The 20,224-nt window shown below is 30.8% G+C and overlaps 1 protein-coding gene across 1 annotated transcript; it reads left to right on the forward strand.

Annotated features, from left to right (window-relative positions):
* Positions 1–33: 33 nt before the first annotated feature.
* LOC118191462 (zinc finger TRAF-type-containing protein 1-B-like) lies at positions 34–14,960 on the forward strand. Its single transcript, XM_035362263.2, has 5 exons — positions 34–361; positions 821–1,059; positions 3,642–3,847; positions 3,965–4,148; positions 12,697–14,960. The coding sequence occupies exons 1-5, from the start codon at positions 146–148 to the stop codon at positions 12,911–12,913; spliced, it is 1,062 nt and encodes a 353-aa protein (XP_035218154.1). The 5' UTR covers positions 34–145; the 3' UTR covers positions 12,914–14,960.
* Positions 14,961–20,224: the final 5,264 nt, after the last annotated feature.

Genomic DNA, 20,224 nt, shown 5'->3' on the forward strand with positions numbered 1-20,224 from the left:
AATGGCTGAAAGACCATTACAATGTTCAAAACAGTTGTGTTATTAAAAACCAGAAGTGAATAATGACATCGGTAAATAACGACAAACAAAAAAGGAAAAAAAGTCCTTTGTAGTATTTCCTTTGTTCATTATTTTTAATGTAGCCATGTCGGAAGATTTAACTGCACAGCCAGAAGGCTCAAGTACTCAATCCCAAAGTGAATGCGATGAAAATGCAAGCAATTCTAAGGCATCAGGCTCTCACAAATTGAGACCAAAGAAATTAAAACAATCTGATGAGACTGATGCTCTTGAAGAACGCTTGAATGGAATTTTGTGTTGTGCTGTGTGCTTAGATTTGCCAAAGTCCGCAGTTTATCAGGTAGCTGTTCAAAGCTAAGAGCGTAATTTATTATTATATTACTAATTACATTAAAAATTGTTTTTAAGGGAGTAATTTTTTATCCGTTGTTAATACAGTTTTGAAATTACTGAAATAATCATTTAGTGAGTAATAGTAGTAGTTAGTGAATAATTGAGTTAGTAAAATAATAATTTAATAAAAGTGCTTAAATAGTTAAATTATACATACACGTTTTCCAGAATCTATGTGACTTTATTCAGATTCAAATCAAAACAAAATTTATTTCATTTATTATCGCATTAAAAATTTATTTTTTATATAATTTAATAGTTATATAAAAATATTTTATATATTATGAAGTTTTTTAAGAATTATGTAAATTTGCATGCATGTGTCAATTTATCACATATTTTCTAATTTTTAAAAATGTATTCTTATTCTGTGCTATTATATGTAATGTATGCTGTTAATTTTCAGTGTCGAAATGGGCATCTGGTATGTTCAGATTGCTTTAATCATTTGCTTGCTGATGCTCAGTTAAGGATGGGCACTGCAGTTTGTCCAAGCTGCAGAACCTTAATAAGTAAAGACCTCTGTGTCCGTAACTTAGTTGTTGAGAAAGCTGTATCTGAATTACCTGTAACTTGTCAAGCGTGTTCTACTACATTTCCTCGATGCTTACTTGATATTCATGAAAAGGAGATCTGTCTTGAAAGGTTTGTTATTCTTTAAATATTTTTTTTAATGTTAACACTGTTTAATCATTTTAATCTGATTGATAAACAGATTTCGGAATGGTTAGAGAAACAAAGGATATGCCTTTATCCATTTTTTTTGCAGCAATTCCATTTTTTTGTTTGATTTACATCGAAACATACTTTCGCTTTGTAGATCCTTTGGCAGCTTCAGCATCGGAAATTCTGTTTGACATAATCAAAAGTTCAAGCTTACTTTTATAAAAATGCTCTAACAGTCTGCAAAAAATAATAAGCCGGATCCAATTCGAAGATTAAGGAACAATGCGATCTGCAGCATTAACTGAAATAGATAATTAGATAATTTTAGCTTAGCTTATACCATCCGTTATACATTAAACACGCATGAGTCAAGGCATTATGCCTTGACTCAAGCACAGAAAGTTTGTAGCTTTGAGGTCCGGATTATAGATCATTCCGGATTATGGGTGTCCAGATTAATGAATTTTGACTGTATATGTTTCGTGCATTGTGATAAAACAACTTTTCCTAGAGCCATCAAAGTTTAAATAACATGCGTCTGCACCCGGATATGGGCATCAGGAAGCCCAAATTTGGAATTTGTTTTATTATCTATTTTATATTCTGTAAAACTTTAACAAGTTTTGATTAACAAACTCAACAATTTCAAAGCGAGCATTGGCAACACTGTATGGAAAAAAAAAACTATTTTTATCTCCAGCACATGAGACTATGTATCGGAAATTCTAAAGATATGCTCATTTTAAAATTATTTTATGATATTGCTGTTGAACTGAATTTTCTGGTTTAAGTGCGAAGAACATGATATTTAGTAAATAAAGGTAACACACAAAAATGTTTAAAAAATGCCCCTTTGGGCGTAATGTAAAATCTGAAAGCTTTCAGATTTTATTTTTACTGTTGTTTTCAAACTGTATTCATTTTTATGTTTAATATTATAATATGTAGAAATAGTATTCTTGCAAATATATTTTTACTTGATGAATCAGCAAAAAAAAAAAAAAAAAAAAAAAAAACCCTCTAAATTTTGTTATTCTGAAAATCAATCTCCAATTGAAATCTCCAACAGAGATGTGAAAAAGTTGAATTGAATTCTCATGTTTCAGACAGTTGCTTACAGAGAAGGCAACAACGGTAATAAGCAAATATTCCAAACATATTTTCCTATGAAATTGAATGTGAACTATAATAAATAAGAAAGCTTCGATGTTGAACATCAAATGTAAGCAACATTTATTTATGTTTATATTTATTTATGTATAATATATATAAACTTTTTAAATATTTCATAATAGATACATTTAAATGCTAAATGTTTTTAAATGTACAGAATATGAGGCAGGTGATAACTTCCCTTGAACTGTTAGACCCAGATCATACACGCATTTGTTTCACACAAACAACTGTTTCAGACAATTTTTATGCTTGGTTTAGTATTGAAAGAAAGACATGCGATTTTTTTTTTTTCCTTTCAAAAAAAATTGCAAGTTGTTCGTTTTCAACCAATCAGCTATCAGCTTGTTTGTAATGGAGAACAAATTTACCCTGTGTTAACCCAAAAGCGATCTGTGGTGATTGGCTGTTATGGCAAAACAGAAAAATTGTTCCAAACAGTTGTTCTTCCGAAAGAAATGGCTGTGTGATATAAGCTTTGATATAATTTAATTGTCCAAGATTATATCTACTCCTTTTTTATTCTGTTAATTATAAATTGCAACAAATCATGCCGTTTACCTATCATTCTCTAACAATCAGATACTTGTATGCAATACCATGTCCTTGAAGGTATTTAAATTGCACTAGGTGACAATTATTGAAGCAGTTTAACGAACAAACATGACAAAATTTGGTTTAAGCTCATCTATCATTCCCAGTTAAGAAACTATAAAGTTGGCAAAAAGAGTTTTTTTTTTTTTTTTTTTTTTTTTTTTTTTCGTGTGTGTATATGTGTTAAGTTAGCTACTTAAAAAATAGAAGTATACTATTTTAGATAAGATAATATGCTAAGAGTGACCATAAACATAATGACTTTATAAAAGTGGATAGTTAAATGCATTAATGAAATTCATCATTTAAAAAATTTTGAGCTTATTTCAAAACTGACATACAAAGCAACATTTTCAAATAAATATCAATCTCTGAAGTTTATTTTTGGACAATGCATTGGTTATCTCCACAGTAGTAGTGCATATAGTAAAATAAAACAGAAACACAGTTAGAAATATGTTTACTGTAATCACTAAAATATATGAAATTCCTTTTACATTGTTCAAAAAAGAATTTAGTATGAAAAGGAAAGCTATTTGATTAATATTAATGTATAGTGTATGATTCTTAAAAAATATCATTATGGTTTGAAAATTCTAGGTGTTATTTCTCAAATATAATGCTTAACAGAATTCTGTAATTAGTTATAAGTTACTCCAGTTAACAACAGTGTTAGAGATTGATATAGTGTTAGTGTTCCAGTGTTGGAGACTGATAGACAGTGTTATAGATATAATCTTTAAAAACAAAATTAGCATATATTTATAATATATTAATTAATCTCTTCTTTTTAGAAAGTCTCAATGTTGCTACTCCAGAATAGGGTGTCCTTGGGTTGGCCCATTTAAAAAAAAAGCAGACCATGAGAAACGTTGTGCACAGCCCAAGAAAAAAGGTAGTGAAATAAAGAAAACACTTACTACTTTCCCTCATCAAGAGAAAGCTGATGAGTTACATCGCCTATGTAATATTTTAGCATCTGATGAAATTGCTTATAATGGTAATTTTTTTCCTTTGTAATTGCATTTTTATTTTTGTTATAATTTTTTAATTAAATTTTTTATGTGCAGTGAAAATTTCAAACATTATTCCCCACCTCTTTTTTTCTTTTTGGTAGATCTGCAGCTTTTGGGGCCATATCATACAGATGAATATTATATCAGGTATGAAACTTTCAGATTTTGTGCATTTGGAATGGAATGGGAAGTTAGAGCCCATGTCAATAATAATGAAGCAGATCCTACATTGTCTAGTGAAAGGACACTTAGCTATCAACTTTTATTAAAAGAGCCCATTGACAGGTAAGAAATTTAAAATATTTTTCTTGTGTAAACACTGTCGCTTAAAATGTTAAAAGTTATCAAAATGAGACTATAGAATTGAATGTTATCCTGAAAAATTAAATCTCCATTATATACAGTCAAAAGTCGTCAATTCGGACACCCATAATTCGGAATGATCTATAATCCGGACCTCAAAACTAAAAACTTTCTGCGCATGCGCCGCGTTGACACATGCGCATAGGCGTTTACGCGTGCGCGTAAATCTTTTTACGACTGCGCGTATGAGTGTGCGCAAGTGCAGAATACGTTTACGCGTGCGCGTTTTATGTATAATAGACGTATAAGCTAAAATTATCTAATTATCTATTTCAGTTAATGTTGATGATTGTGTTGTTCCTTAATTTTCGAATTGGATCAGGCTTATTATTTTTTGCACACTGTAAGAGCAATTTTATAAAAGTAAGCTTAAACTTTTGATTATATCAAATAGAATTTCCGATATATATTTGTTAATATGTAAAGGATCTAAAGCGAAAGTATGTTTTGAAATCCGAAATCTGTTTATCAATTTCATGCTGCTCGGCGGGGGGAACGCTGCGGCGGGCGCGTAATGAATTGGAAGTTGATCTGTCAGCACTATCCTTATCTTCAGCGCAGATGTTTTTATTTTATTTGGCTTATAATTTCTTACCAAATGTAGTATTTCATCTCGATATGCTCCGTCTTTGATATGATTTAAAACAAGTTCCTCGTCATTATAATTCGCTTCCGATAGCGAAGAAAGTGACAGAGGTTATTGAAAACGAAAAAATTTCTATTGACAAATTAGTCGGTGTTCTCGACACAGCAATTATAGGACTTGAACAGCGGAACTTTGTAACTGAACAAGAAATTATGTCTGTTTAATAGAATTAAAGAGAAAGTATTATCACATGAAACGAAGCAAAACTTAAACAACTTACACTGAAAGAAATGTTTAATAAAATAAACAAATAAATATTAAGCTTTTTCTTTTTGCAAATTTTGATACCCTTTAGATCATAATTGTTCTTTATTTCATAAATTACGGTTTCATATTTTTAATTTTAGAATTTCTGCATGCCATCTTACAAGATTTAAACTGATGATCTATAATCCGGAAAAATCGATAATCCTGAATCGCCAAAGTCCCGACGAGTCCGGATTAACAACTTTTGACTGTACATACATATATACATAAAGAAACTTAATAAGAGGCAAAGATTAAAAAACAAATTTTTTATCCCTGTCCTGGGCTACAGCTGCATGATTGAAGTAACATAAACTTAAAGCATCTAATGTTTCCTCAACAATATTAATAATTATGTCCTTTTTTAAGAGTTTTAACACAATATCTAAACAATTCAAAATAAAAATGATCACAATGGTACAAACTCAAAAACTAAAAATGCAGGAGAGAAAATATATACAAGATAATAAAAATAATATCTTTTACTGAAACTCCAATTCAAAACTCATCAAGGGAAAATGAATTAAAGCTTCATAAACATTGATTAATATGCTTCGAAAATGTATTTTGTTTTCCTGGTTCATTTGAGATAAAAAACTGAAAAACTTTTTACTGTACTTTAAAAAACTCATATAAAATTTTAAAATAAATAAATAAATAAATAAATAAAACATAACATTGTTTCAAATTGATCACATGCAACAAAAAAAAAAAAAAAAAAAAAAAAAAAACCATAAAACTTTACAATATGTAAAATGACCATTCGAAAAAAAAACAAATCGGTCTAAAAACATTATATGCAAATCCAAAATTAAAAGTCAAACATAAATATACATTGCAATACAAATATACTTTAAACCAAATAGTCATCATAAACACTATCGCTTAAAATGTTAAAAGTTATCAAAATGAGACTATAGAATCGATACTCTAAAAATGGGCGATTATGCTTAACTAAACTTTTAAATCCAAGAAAATGAAAAACTTTTCATAGAGATTTCTTTAAGTAATAAAATTAAATATGAGCATTAATCAGCTAAAATCTGAAAACCATTGAGAAATAAAAATTGAAGGAAAAAAAAACACACAAACTTGCTTAAATCTTAGGATGATTTTCAAAACGAAAATTTACCAAATTATTCAGATGACCAAGCTGTGTTTCTTGTAGAATTCATAGTAGCTCTGGAGAAGCAGAATATGTTAGTTCTTGGAAAAAGTATGTGATAGCGTTCAAAGTGTCCAATAACTAGGTATTTAAACATGTGTTCAAAACATCCTATTCTGTTAAACTTTGTGTGCGGAAGTGTTAAACGTGGGTGCGGTTATAAAAATTATTACCACAGGAAAGGTTCATCGTCACTTTCAAAATGATGGTGTTAAGAAACTCTAAAAGATAATGTTTTCTGTAAAATCATAAAACGTGAAATTAGTACTGGCTCATAGTTAAGGAAAAAGAAAAGTATATTTCATAAAAGGTAAAAGTCTTCATGTAGTTGGGGTATAAAACGTCTTTAAAACTAAAAAGCTTCTTTTTTTCAGTAAAAGCAAGAAGATTTACTAGTTATAAATTTATAAAATAGTAGAAAGAAAGTATGCATAATATTTGAAAGGGAAACGGAACAAGATCTTTGTACATTAAGATACAATAACATACCGAACAAGTATTAATTTAGAAGTCAAACAGCAAAAATCAGTGTGGTGGAAGGCAAATCGTTAAATAAAGTTCTTTCAAGAATGAATTCCATTTATCCTGCTACTCAGTTCACTTTTGAACTTGAGACTTGCAATTCTCTTCTGTTTCTCGACATTCTGATCACACGTAACACATCCAACTTCAGTACTATGGTTTACCGTAAACCTTCATCAGTTCACCACACTTCAAATCATGTCATGTGCCTAAACAAAAGTTAGCTTCATTTTATTCCTATGTTTTGTGTGCCCTTCAAGTGTGCTCCTCCAAACTATCTCTTGATGAAGAACTAAATTATTTTAAAGCAGTAGCTATTGACAGGGGCTTTTCACCCAACATTATTAATCAAGCAGTTAAAATAATTCTCATCTTAACACGACACTAAAAGGCACACCCTTGTTTTAGGAGATTATAAAAATTCTGTTGTCATTCCCTTCTTTCCATCAATTAGCTATAAAGTTGCACGTATTTTACAGAATTTTAACATTAGGGTCATTTATTCTCCCATTGATAAAATTTCAAGTTCCATACTCAAGGACCCCATTCTGGGTATGAATTCCTGGGGTATTTAAAGGATTCCTTGCCAGTGTGGTTTAATTTACATTGGTCAAACTAAGAGACCCTTAAAATTTCACATTAAGGATCATGAGGCATATGTTAGAAAAAAGGAAACACAGAAGTCTTCTGTTGCTCAGCATTGTTGGTCCGAAAATCACTCTTAATTTTTCTGCAGCCAAAATTATTCAAAAAAACATCTTCCATTGGAGAACTAGATTTTCTAGAGGCATTTCACATTCAAAAAATTCTTTCTGTTCTAGTCAACGACCCTAATTCCAATCCATCTTTGCCTTCGGCCTTTAAAGAAATTATGTTTTAGTTTTGGTTTCATTAACAGATGGTGCCAGTAGCTTTACTCCTGTCCAGGCTTTTTTCTTATCTTATCTAATCACTATATCTTATCTCATTCATTTGCGCTTTTGTAGCTGAGGATGCTGGTTCGGTAAAAACCATCGAAACTAGTCCTGTGAAAATTTGAAAATATAACACTGATTTTTGTTGTTTGATTTCTAAATTAATCTTTCTACATATTCACATTAAATTTCTTGTCGTAGTCATCCAATATAGGGATAATAATAGGAGGTAATAGTTGCAATTACATTTTTAAAACATATATTTTTTCTTTTTCCTCAGCTTTGAGCCAGTACTAATTTCATGTCTTAAGATTTTACAGAAAACATCACCTTTTAGTGTTTCTTAATGCCACCATTTTGAAAACAATAATCACCCTTCCCCATGGTAATAATTTTTACGACCGCATCCGCGTTTGACACTCCCACACACAAAGTTTAACAGGATAGGATTTTTTGAACACATGTTTAAATACTTATAACAAGAAATACAGTTTGGTCATCTGAAGAATTAAGTGAATTTTCGTTTAGAAGGTCGTCCTAAGATTTCAGTCAGTTTTTTTTTTTTCCAGTTTTTATTTCTAAATGGTTTTCAGCTAATTAAGGCTCAGATTTGATTTTATTATTTAAAGAAATCTGTACGAAAAGTTTATTGTTTTCTTGGATTTAAAAGTTTCTCATCGCCCATTTTTAGAGTATTGTTTAAATGACTATTTGGTTTAAAGTATATTTGTATTGCAATCTGTATTTATATTTGATTTTGAATTTGCATGTAATGTTTTTAGACCAGTTTGGTTTTTTTTCGAATGGTCGTTTTTACATATTGTAAAGTTTTATTTTATTTATTTATTTTGTGTGTGTAATCAATTTGAAACAATGTTATGTTTAATTCTTTTTTCCCAAGCATTTTGAAGGTGCGTAGGGAAAATCTTGGTACATTTGCAATTCACGTTTTTTGGTCTTGTATGTGTTTCAAAGTAAAGGAAATTTGTTTCTTTTTTCGGTTTTTGATCTCAAATAAACCAGGAGAGTGAAACACGTTTTTGAAGCATATTAATCAACTTTTATAAAGCTTTAATTCATTTTCCCCTGATGAGTTTGAATTGGAGTTTCAATAAAAAGAGATTATTTTTTATGTTTTTTTTATCTTGTATATATTTTCTCTTTTGCATTTTTAGTTTTTGAGTTTGTACTACTGTGATCATTTTTATTATGAATTTAGATACTGTGTTAAACCTCTTGTACAAGAACGCAATTATTAATATTGTTGAGGAATTGCTTTGCTTTGACTCCAATTTACTTTTAACTTAAAATTCTTTAAGTGCTGGTATCCATAGTAGGTTTAAGACTAGAAATGCTAATCTTGATATCCTCACCTTGGCCATACATACAAACACAATCAATGTATCAAAATGGAGGTAATCACTTTGCATGTTTAGGTCAGAAGACTATTTGGAACTGCCACTCCATTCAAAATACATTTTATTTAGGTTCATCTGTTGGGACTTAATTTTTTTTTTTTTTCCTTCTTGGGCTGCATGCAGGCCATCGGTTGAACTTAAGTTATTCATTATACATATTATTCATTCCCAGACATACTTGTCTTATCCGAAAAAGTAATTTCCACATACACTTGTGGCTTATCCAAGGCCATCGCTAGACATTTTGCAGCATGGTGCAGTCTGAGCAGGTCTGATATTCTACTGCCAAAAGACTCCCAAAATTCAAAACATTTTGCTGCTCCTAAGTTTTGCATCACAGTCAGCGCTTTCCCTGAATTTTGAATGATTTTGCCATTTATTAGTCTTGTTGCTTCCTTATATTCTAAAAATTATTCAAATTCAGCCCTCAGTGCAGCCGCAGCAGTTTTGGCACCGGTCATAGGATTAACTGAACAAGAAATCAATTACTTTCAATTCAAATAGCACTAAATGTTATCTTTTAGTTTATGAGTATCATTTATGAAATCTATTTTTTGGTATGGAAAGAAATTTATGATTAATTTTCCCTGTATTCATCAGCAAATATATGTCAACATAAAAGGTTACCATGCTATTTGGTATTCAATTACTAATATTAATTTTTATTTAATGAAAAATTTTAAAGATATTGCTGAACAAGTCATTTCTCAAGCTGCAGTGTCTTGGTAGTCATATTTTGATGAATTTGATGAAAGCAAAAATAATAATAATAATAATAATAATAATAATAAATAATGATTTGCCAGGTTGGCTTCAGTGGTGAAATCAAATTAAGAATTGAGACTTTGTTTTATTAAGAAAAAATATCAAAGCACAATTGCAAAATATGAGAAACGTTTGCCAAAATGGTATTTTTGGAGTAATTCATTGCTTTTCTACATGGATGTTTATGATATTAATTTTGTGTTACAGTTATTAAATCGATGGATAGAAATATCTAAAGTAAGTGTCTTCAACCTTTCACGCCCAAGGGCCACATCAATAAATTCACAAAGATCCGCGGATCACATGTCTGTCAAAAAATAGCATAGTCAGAAAAATTATATAAAAAAAAGGAAGTTTTGCAAGACTACAATTGATTCTAGGTGAAGAGATAGTGTTGCAGATTTGTATATATATTTATAAATTATTTCCGAAAAGTCAAATGGAAATTGAATTAAAATTTTTTGCTACTTTTTTTAACTATGAAAAAAAAGCATAAAGATGACTGTACAGAAAGATGTTACAAAATGCATTTTCAATTAAAAAAAAAAAAAAAAACTTAATACTGGCAGGGGATGGTAGTTACTTTAGTTTTAATGTGAAATTCGACATTGTTTTTGCTTCATTAAAGCTTCAGTCTGTGTTGCTGTAATTCGTAAAGCTTCCTCCAAATGTCTGTCTGTCAGCCATGTTCTTGTTTTTGATTTTAGGATTTTCATTTTATTAAAAAGCTGTTCATATGTAGGTACTGCCAAAGATAGAAGATATAAAGAGTGCAATTTATGAATTCCTGGATACTTGTCTTCGGTTGCTTACTTCGAATGAAAATAAATTAATGTAGGATTTTCAAATGACTTGCATTTTACTGCAGTCCCACTATAAATCTATAAATTTTGATTGAAATTCAGGTGGAATACTTCCAACGTCTACTGAAAATGGCAAGGAGAACATTCTGATAAAAATTTCATTTTCGCGAAAATTGGAAAATCTGCTTTTGAATTTCTCTTTCAGATTTGAAATGCATTGTACATAATTATTGGAATTCCATGTTGTAGAGTTCTTCACACACTCCATCACTTTTGGAAAGTGAGTGGAATTCTTATTTAGTAACTGACTTTCCCACAGGATTAATTTTGTCTCAAAAGCTTTCACAAATTAATAAGGATTATGAACAAGTAGACCTTTTCCCAGTAAGTGGTAGTTCAAATCATTGAGATGACCTGTAATATCAGCAAGAAATGCAAAGTCTCTCAACCATTTCTCATCACTGAACTTGTGAAGAGATTTTCCTTTAGATTCAATGAATTGTTGAACTTCGCTCTTCAAAGAAAACAGGCGCTGAATCATCTTTCCTTGGCTAAACTAGCGTACTTTTGCGTAATACACAACATTATCGTATTCAGCTTCCAAATCACTCATGAACTGTTGAAATTGCCTGTGATTAAGTTCTTTAGACAAAATGAAATTAACCACTTTTACAACAACATTCATCACATGTTCAAAATATGAGAACTTCTTGCACAAATTTTCTTAGTGGATGATGCAGTGGAAAGTCATCATAGTATTATTTCCACTTGCCTTTACATCAGGTTTGAGTAATGTTGTTACTCTTACTTCCTCTCCAGTCAGATTTAGCCCCATCTGTGGTTATAGCAGATATATTACTGAAGTCAACATTACATTTATTCAAGGTTTGTGTCAGACTCGAATACAAATCTGTTTCTTGTGTTGTACCTTTAAATGCAACGACACTGGCTGATTCCTCTACAATTGTGAAGTCTCTCTCAACGCCATGAATAAAAATGGCTACTTGTGCAGTATCTGTTGCATCTGTTGATTCATCCATCGCTACAGAATAAAACTAAAATTTTGTGCATTTGGATTTTAATTTACTGAATATATCTGTTGCGAGATCCTTTATGTGCCTCACTACTGTCATACCAGACAATCTAATATTCGATATGACTTGAGCCTGTGATGGATGAAGCACATCAACTGCCCTCTGAAGGCATTCTTTTGCAAATTCTGCATAAGCAAAGGGTTTTCTATGCTTAGCAGTTTTTTCTGCTATAATGTAACTAACACAAACACTATTTTCAGATTCTTTATTCGCTGTGATGAAGATAAACTGCTAAAAATTTAGTTTTGATTTTATTCACTCACCTTATCACTTCGAAAATGGACCTTCCAATGCAGAATATTTCTCACTGTGCTTAGTATCATAATGTATCTTAATGTTGTATTCCTTCATCACAGTTACGCTGTCATTGCAAATAACGCAAACTGCCTAAAATTCATCAATTTCAGAAAATTTTATCTCAAATAATATCAGGCATGTCAATAAAATGTTTTAAATATCAAGAAAAAGAAAAACAGAAGTTTTATGGTAAAAAGCTGACAAGGCAATTTTTTTTTAAATCAGACTTTCTTAAAATTCAAATGTCGGGCCACTAAAATGCCTTCAGCGGGCCATGGGTTGAAGACCCCTAATCTAAAATAATGTTGCTTTCTATTATATAAATTTATGCTTTTTAGGTAAAAAGTAAGTTCTGTACTGTCTCCAGCTTATAACTGATTCTGTTCTGTAAACTACCAGTATTCAGCGATTTTACCATTGAGACATGGCTGTTATTTATATGAACTGATTAATAACATCAAATTTGGATTTATTTTATTATTGAATTGGGATACCTTTTTGTTATTATTGTAATTTGGAAATTAAATTATTTTATCAGAACTTCTGTGTTTAATGATCTTGCAATTTAATTTCTTTGATTACTATTATTGTGTTTTTCAGAACTATTTTTTTGCGTTATACTGTCGTGAAAGGACCTTTCAGTGAAATTAAAGTTCGACCACGCATTGAAGAATTTACATTTAGTGATGCTACTCCTGAATCTCATTATGCTCCATTAGACTTAGAAAACTCTGTTGAATGTTATAGACTTCTTTCTGGAACTATAAAATTTAGACTTATAATGTTTTTGAGTGATCCCTTATCAACTACACCATAATCCATTTTCATTTTTAATATTTTATTGAATTACTTAGACATATACATGTAACCAATTATAAAACTGTACTTTTCAATTTGTGCATAAAAATGGAATTTTACGAGATGTAGGCAATAGATGAAATCTTTTAAGTGCCAAATTCCTTTAAAATAACAGCAACTATGTAAGTAATAGTCACTTAATTTATAAACTGTATCTTAAGTTTTTTATGTTTTCCTTCTGATTTAAACTAAAAAATCCTGTATGGATAAAATATTTATCTTTTATCTAATTTTATTAGTATAAAGGAACTATTCTTGTCAGTTTTTAAATTATGTATTTGTAATTTTTAGCATCATCATTCTTGGAAACCAAACTCACAAATTCTAGAAAATAAAAAATTGTTTGTTAAGATAAGTGACTGTTAATTATTAATGAGCAGAAAATATGGATGTGTATGTTATAAAATTCAGTATTATTCGGTTTCGAGGGCCGTAAAAAAAATCGCCGAACTATTGTTGATACCCATGCTGCCAAAAATAATTGCGGCAACCCTAATAATTGCGGCAAGAAAGGAAGTATAGAGGTAAATAACTAATTCAGAAGTCAAACAACAAAAATCAGCGTTATATTTACAAAATTTTCACAGGACTAGTTTTGATGGTTTTACCGAACCACCATCTTCAGCTGCAAAACCGCAAATTTTTCATTTGTCATTTTGTAAATATAACGCTGATTTTTGTTGTTTGACTTCTGAATAGTATTTATTCGGTGTGTTATTGTGTCTTAATGGTAAATAACAATTTAAGATTGATGTTTTAATTTAGATGAAAGGTTAATTTCATATAATACTTTTTTATTATTATAATTTATATGAAAAAGGGCTAAACATGACTGAATGGAAGCATAAGAGTAAATGACTATTTCAAATCATTATTATAATTTATATAAAAATTGCTAAACATAACTGAATGGATGCCTGCATCGCTATTTCGCTACCGACTTATCGTTAAAGCATAATTTCATCTCGTTGGTTGTTCAAACGTAATTTTCTATAATGAATGATGCCTTTTCTTTGAAAATATTCTCGGTAAAGTGCAGAATCGCTCACTTATTTGTTTGCCGCTTTTTACAAGGGTAAAAACGACTGGATTTTTGTCAATTTTCTTTTACTTTTTAAGTGAAAGTAGGTCGATGTGTACATAGATGAAGTCAAGGGGGGGAGCAGTGCCATTTTTGTGCAATTCTAGGATTTTTTTTTAAAGTGAAAATAGGTCGATGTGCACATGGGTACCGAGTGTGTGCAATTCTTAAAAACGCGTCAAGCAGTGGGTGATTCTGCACTTTACCCAAAATTCTATTGCCGACTTTTCATCATAAGCAATTCCCAAATTGTTAAATCCATAGGATATCAAAAAAGGATTTAAAAATTAAACTAGTATTTCAATGGCATCTTAAGAAATATAGAACTATATAAACTTACGCAATCTGAAATCAACGCATATGCTAGATTTCGCGCGCTGTTTAAATGGGCGCGTTTGCTAGATTTCACGCTTTTGCACATACATTTTTGCTGCAATTTTTTTACGGCCGTCACAATGGAATAGTACCTAAAATTCATAAAACTGCTTATCCCTATCTATTTAATACATAATTAGATATGCATGCATATTTGACAATTGTCAACTTTTGTATTTATTATTTGTAATTTTTTTCAAGTTTTATTTTACTAATAATTAAAATGTCAATTACCTGAACCACTATCAATTGTAAAACCCTAGATTCTACATTATCCTTATGAAAAAATTGTATGTATATACTACTATTAAAATTCATACAAAAAGTGCAATGTTGTACATAATTATTTTTATTTTTGTTACCAAATCTTTAAGTGAAAATTCATTTACATAAAGACATTGCAGATGTTAAAATGAGACTATCAGCATTTTTTCTTGCTATGTTAGTTTGTTAAGCAGTCATTTTGAGAGTTACTTGCATCATATGCTTAGCTATAGTGGTGTTCTTTAACTTTTAAAAAAGATTCTGTGAAATAAAATGTTTCAACATTTTTATATTCGTGTTCTCAACAAATGTAACATAAAATGTATACAGGGTTCAAGTCCTTTTTTGTGTAGAGTATAATTAACATAGACGTTTTTGTCATAAATTCTATACCAGACGCATAGAAAATCCTTGCAAGATTTTTACACAGAAGGTCTGCGAAAATCACAGAAACAACACATTTTCATAGTGAAAAGCAAAATAACTATATTTGTTTATGTTCTGATCAATCTTTCAGACATTACAGGAGTTAACTCTTATCTGCTACGTATTATAGTTCTTGCACTAACAGAGTGCCATCTTTAATTAATGCCAAGTTGTTCCCTCAAAAGACAGAAGATGTATAAGTTATTAACAGACTTCTATTTTTGTTGGCCAGTACAGTTCTGCAGGATAGATTTTGAAATATGCTATAGGGCTGGCAGACCAGTCATCTGTTTGGATGTTATTAATTTGTTGCAGTGTATGTATTTTTAAATTTTGTAAAAATACATATTCACAGCGGCTCTGGGTCATCCAGAAGATTAACAACAACTCAATATTTATATATCTTTTAATCATACAAAATGCTGCACAGTTTTATATCAAGCATCAGCTTTATAAAAAGCTTTTTAATTAAAAAAAATTGTGCTTTGTGAGATTCTACATCTATGTCTCTCTATATATATGTTATACATACACAATATTACTTTCAACTTCATATTTCAAAATTATGCCTGTAATTATTATACATGAGTATATTAGTGAAAAGAACTGAAACTACAATGTATTCACGAGTACTGAAAAACTTACTACATTTGTTGTTTGTAATCCATGAGTTCTATGATGTCAAAGTTTCTATTGAAAGAACTTTCAATTTTGTTTATTCAATTCACATTCGAATCACGATTCCAAAGTTAGTCTTAATGGCTATTTATTTACAAGCATCTGTTATTTTACAATATTTACATGATTCAAGATTCAGAATTTTAAATCAAAAGATGGGGATTACCCCCCTTCAAATCAAATTCTATTAAGAGAAGCCAAGTAGTGACCACTCCCTTCCAAGTTCGTTTTTTGACTGCCCGTTGCCACTGACAGAAGCAAAACTTTCGTTCATTTCGTGTTCAAGTTGTAACATTTCTTCCACCTTGTGATTTTTGACAAAGAATGGAAAAATTAAAACAAGTGCAAGATGAAATTTGAAATAACAGTTATAAGATGAGTAATTTAAATTTTATCAAAAATTAACAATTTTATCTAGGCGTAATAAATATCTTGAATATTTTAAACTTACTTAATATTCTGCAAAGTTACATGATTTTTAAAAAGACAAATAATTCTTTTCTGAAAACACTAGTAAATAGATTAATTCAATAAAACTGAAAAATTGTGTACAAAATTTAAATTCAAAGAAAAACAATGTAGAAAACAAATAATAGTGGTATTGAAAACAAATTAAAACTAATTAAAGTTCTTTGGTTTCACAATTTTTCTACCATATCTACTAAATGTTTTTATCAGAATTTTCAAGTTCACAGTCTTTGGTGTCAATTACTAAATCATCTTTTTTACCAATATTTCCTGAGGATATGAATGATTCAGTAGTTTTAAGCTCAAAGATAGATTCTTTATTGTCTATCTCCATTGAAATATTCTCTGAACTGGTCTTAGCAGTTCACCTCTAGATGTTTTTACTTTAGCCACTCTAATTTTGTCTTTTCCTGGGTATGTTTCGATTACACAACCCATAGGGCAGTTGGTTCTTTTCCTTCTATTGTCCTGTACAAACACTAAATCACCTTTCTTGATGGTTCACGAAGGTACAGTCTTTGGTCGATGTACTAACAGGCCAAGATATTCATCTCTAAATCTTTTACAAAATTCCACACGTAACTTTTGGTGGTATCGTCATCTTTTTGATAAGTTGATTTTATCTAAACTGTCCAGATCCGGAACACCTTCAGTTCGAACATCCTGGATAAATGTAGATGGAGTAAGTGCACTTAAATCGGCGGAATCTTCCGACTCGTAATGTTAATGGTCTGGAGTTGATATTTGCTTCTGCATCATACATGAAAGTTAAAATTTCTTCATATGAGAGTAATGCTCTCATATGAAGAACCTTTTGATCATCTGAACCAGTCTCTCCCACCACCCACCCCACCATGCTGCAGTTGGTGGATTTAACTTCCACTGAATTTTCATTTCGAAAAACTTCTGATAATTTGGTTCCACTCAACAGATTGGAGTAAATTCCTTGCTATTGTCGCTGTATACTACTCTAGATCGTCTTCTTTGTACTTATGAATCTTCGAAATCCAAGGAAGAATCCATTAGTCGATAAGCTTTCAATTAATTCTAAATGAACTGCACAACAAACTCCGCAGGTAAAAAGCAAGATTCAAGCCTTTCTATTTTCCTTTAAATAAAGTGGTCCTGCTACATCAACACCTGTCACTTCAAATGCATAAGCATCTCTGACTCGATCTTCTGGGAGAGGACAAAGCACTGTATCGAGCTTTCGCTGAGTGTCTCTTGCATCGAATGCACTTCGATAAGACTCTCTGTATTGTTTTTCTTCCTTTCATTTTCCAAAATTTTTTATGAATATTGGTCAAAAGGACTTGAGTACTAGCATGTAAAAGTTGTATATGGTAGTCTTGTATCATTCTTTCTACTAATTCATGTTTGGATGGAAGTACGATGGGGCACCGGGAATTTTCATCGTCATGTCTTCTCAAAATCTTCATTTTCAATCTTACAATCCTTCTTCATCAGTGAAAGTAAAACGTCCCTTCAGCTGTTCTTCATTAGAGAATGCTTTTGGTTGAATGATCCTCAATAATTTCTTCTCAGCATTGTCCAGTTCTTCAACTCAGGGATTTGTCATAATTTCTTTCTCCATTTCTACAATTATTAATGAATCTCAGAATCCAAGAAACCATTCTCACAATTTTAAAGTAACTTGAAAAGTAATTCAGATACCATTTTTCAGCGGTGATATTAGCTAAACTTGAAATAATGTTCTTTCGCTTTTCTTTCACAATTTCTTCATTCTGGCCCTTGCCACCAATGAGATTTCACAAAACTCTTAATCAAACACCCTCGTGATGGTATATCTGCGTGATTTGAATTTCCTGGAATGTGACGCCATTCAGGTTCACTCTACTTTTAGATAGAAGAAAATGTACCGATATATTTCCACTTGTTTCTTTTCTTAAATGAATCACACATCCATAGGCTTGTTTACTTGCGTCACAGAATGTATGAAGACTAAGACTATTTATATCTATTTCCTATCTAAGACTATTTATATCTATTTCCATTTATATCTAAAGCCCTTTGAATTCTAATATTGGATAAAAGCGACAAATAATCAGTCCACAAATAGAACTCTATAGGTATATTTGCATCCCAGCCAATTTTTTAACAACTAGGTCTTTTGTACGAGAAGTTTAGGTGTTAGCGTTATTGGGTAGAGAAAACCCATGGGATCGAAAATGCAATATACCGCAGACTATATACAGTACAAAGTCTTTAATCCGAACTCATCGGGACTTTGGCGATTCCGGATTATATAGATCATCAATTTAAATTTGGTAAGATGGCATGCAGAAATTATAAATTTAAAAATATGAAATCATAATTTATGAAATAAAGAGCAATTATGATCTAAAGGATATCAAAATTTACAATAAAAGAAGCTTAATATTTATTTGTTTACTTTGTTAAACATTTCTTTCAATGTAAGAGTTTTAAGTTGCTTTGTTTAATTCTATAAACAGACATAAATTCTTGTTTGGTTACAAAGTTCCACTGTTCAAGTCCTGTAATTGCTGTGCCGAGAATACATGTGTAAATGCATATGCGCATGCGTAAACGCTACGCATGTGCAGATAGTTTGTAGCTTTGAGGTCCATATTATGGACGTCTGGATTAAAGACTTTGTACTGTATTTCTTCTACAGTATGCGTTGACGTATGCACATAATGCGTTGAGGCATACACATAATACGTTTACGCATGTGCATTTAATGTATAACGGACTGTATAAGCTAGGCTAAAATTATCTAATTATCTATTTCAGTTAATGATGGAGATTGCGTTGTAATTTGATTCGGCTTTATTTTTTGAAGACTGTTAGAGCAATTTTATAAAAAGTAAGCTTGAACTTTCAATTATGTCAAAAAGAGTTTCCGATTCTGGAGCTGCCAAAGGATGTACAAAGTAAAAGCATGTTTCGATGCACGGCTTCCGATAGTGAAGAAAGTGACAGAGAGGTTATTGAAAATGAAAAAATTTCGATTGACAAGTTAGTCAATTACAGGACTTGAACAGTGGAACTCTGTAACTGAACAAGAAATTATGTCTGCTTATAGAATTAAAGAGAAAGTACAGTCAAAAGTCGTTAATTCAGACACCCATAATCCGGACCTCAAAGCTACAAACTTTTTGCACATGCGTCGGCCTTGACGCATGCGTGTAAGACTTTTACGTCTGCGAATATGCGTGTGCGCATGCCCAAAATACGTTTACGCATGCACGTTTTATGTATAACGGACGGTATGAGCTAAGCTGAAATTACCTAATTCAGTTAATGTTGCAGATTGCGTTGTTCCTTAATCTTCGAATTGGATCCGGCTAATTATTTTTTATAATGTGAAACATATATGTATTAGCTGCACAATTTTGATATTACTAACCTACTATTGATGTTAAACAATTTTATTATCGTACTTTCAATTTGTGCTTAGGCAAGACCCCTTCATATGGTTAAAAAAAATTGTGTATGCATTTCTATGACAGTTATCAGCTTTTGAATACCATCATTGTTGCAGACCATTATCGCCTCCCACATATCCAAGATTGTGGAAAAGAGTATTTTCAACATTAGGTTTAGCTCGTGCACCAGATCCCTGTTACAACTCGCTAACTGCAATGCTATATTGATAATAATGCCAGAAATGTTTTTAAAATTATTAATTTTATGTGTTATAAATGAAATATATTTTTAATTATATGAATTAGCTGTAATTAAAAAATATTTAAAGTGTATTTATTTCATTCTGCTTGCTTGGTTTATTAAGTGGTTATAATTTGAAATATAAAGACGTTATGTCACACCAAATGCCAGCAGTCTGATAAAGTGACTATTTGCCTAAATAAATTGCAATTTTTTTTTTGCCCATGTCCAGTACTTGCCATGTCACATCTATGATCAATGCATGGTTGGATGACAGTGTAATATACAGTCAAAAGTCGTTAATTCGGACACCCATAATCCGGACCT

The sequence above is a fragment of the Stegodyphus dumicola genome, chromosome 8 (assembly GCF_044657685.1).
Source record: "Stegodyphus dumicola isolate Sdum_Otavi_A_Nest chromosome 8, ASM4465768v1".
Taxonomy (NCBI): Eukaryota; Metazoa; Arthropoda; class Arachnida; order Araneae; family Eresidae; genus Stegodyphus; species Stegodyphus dumicola.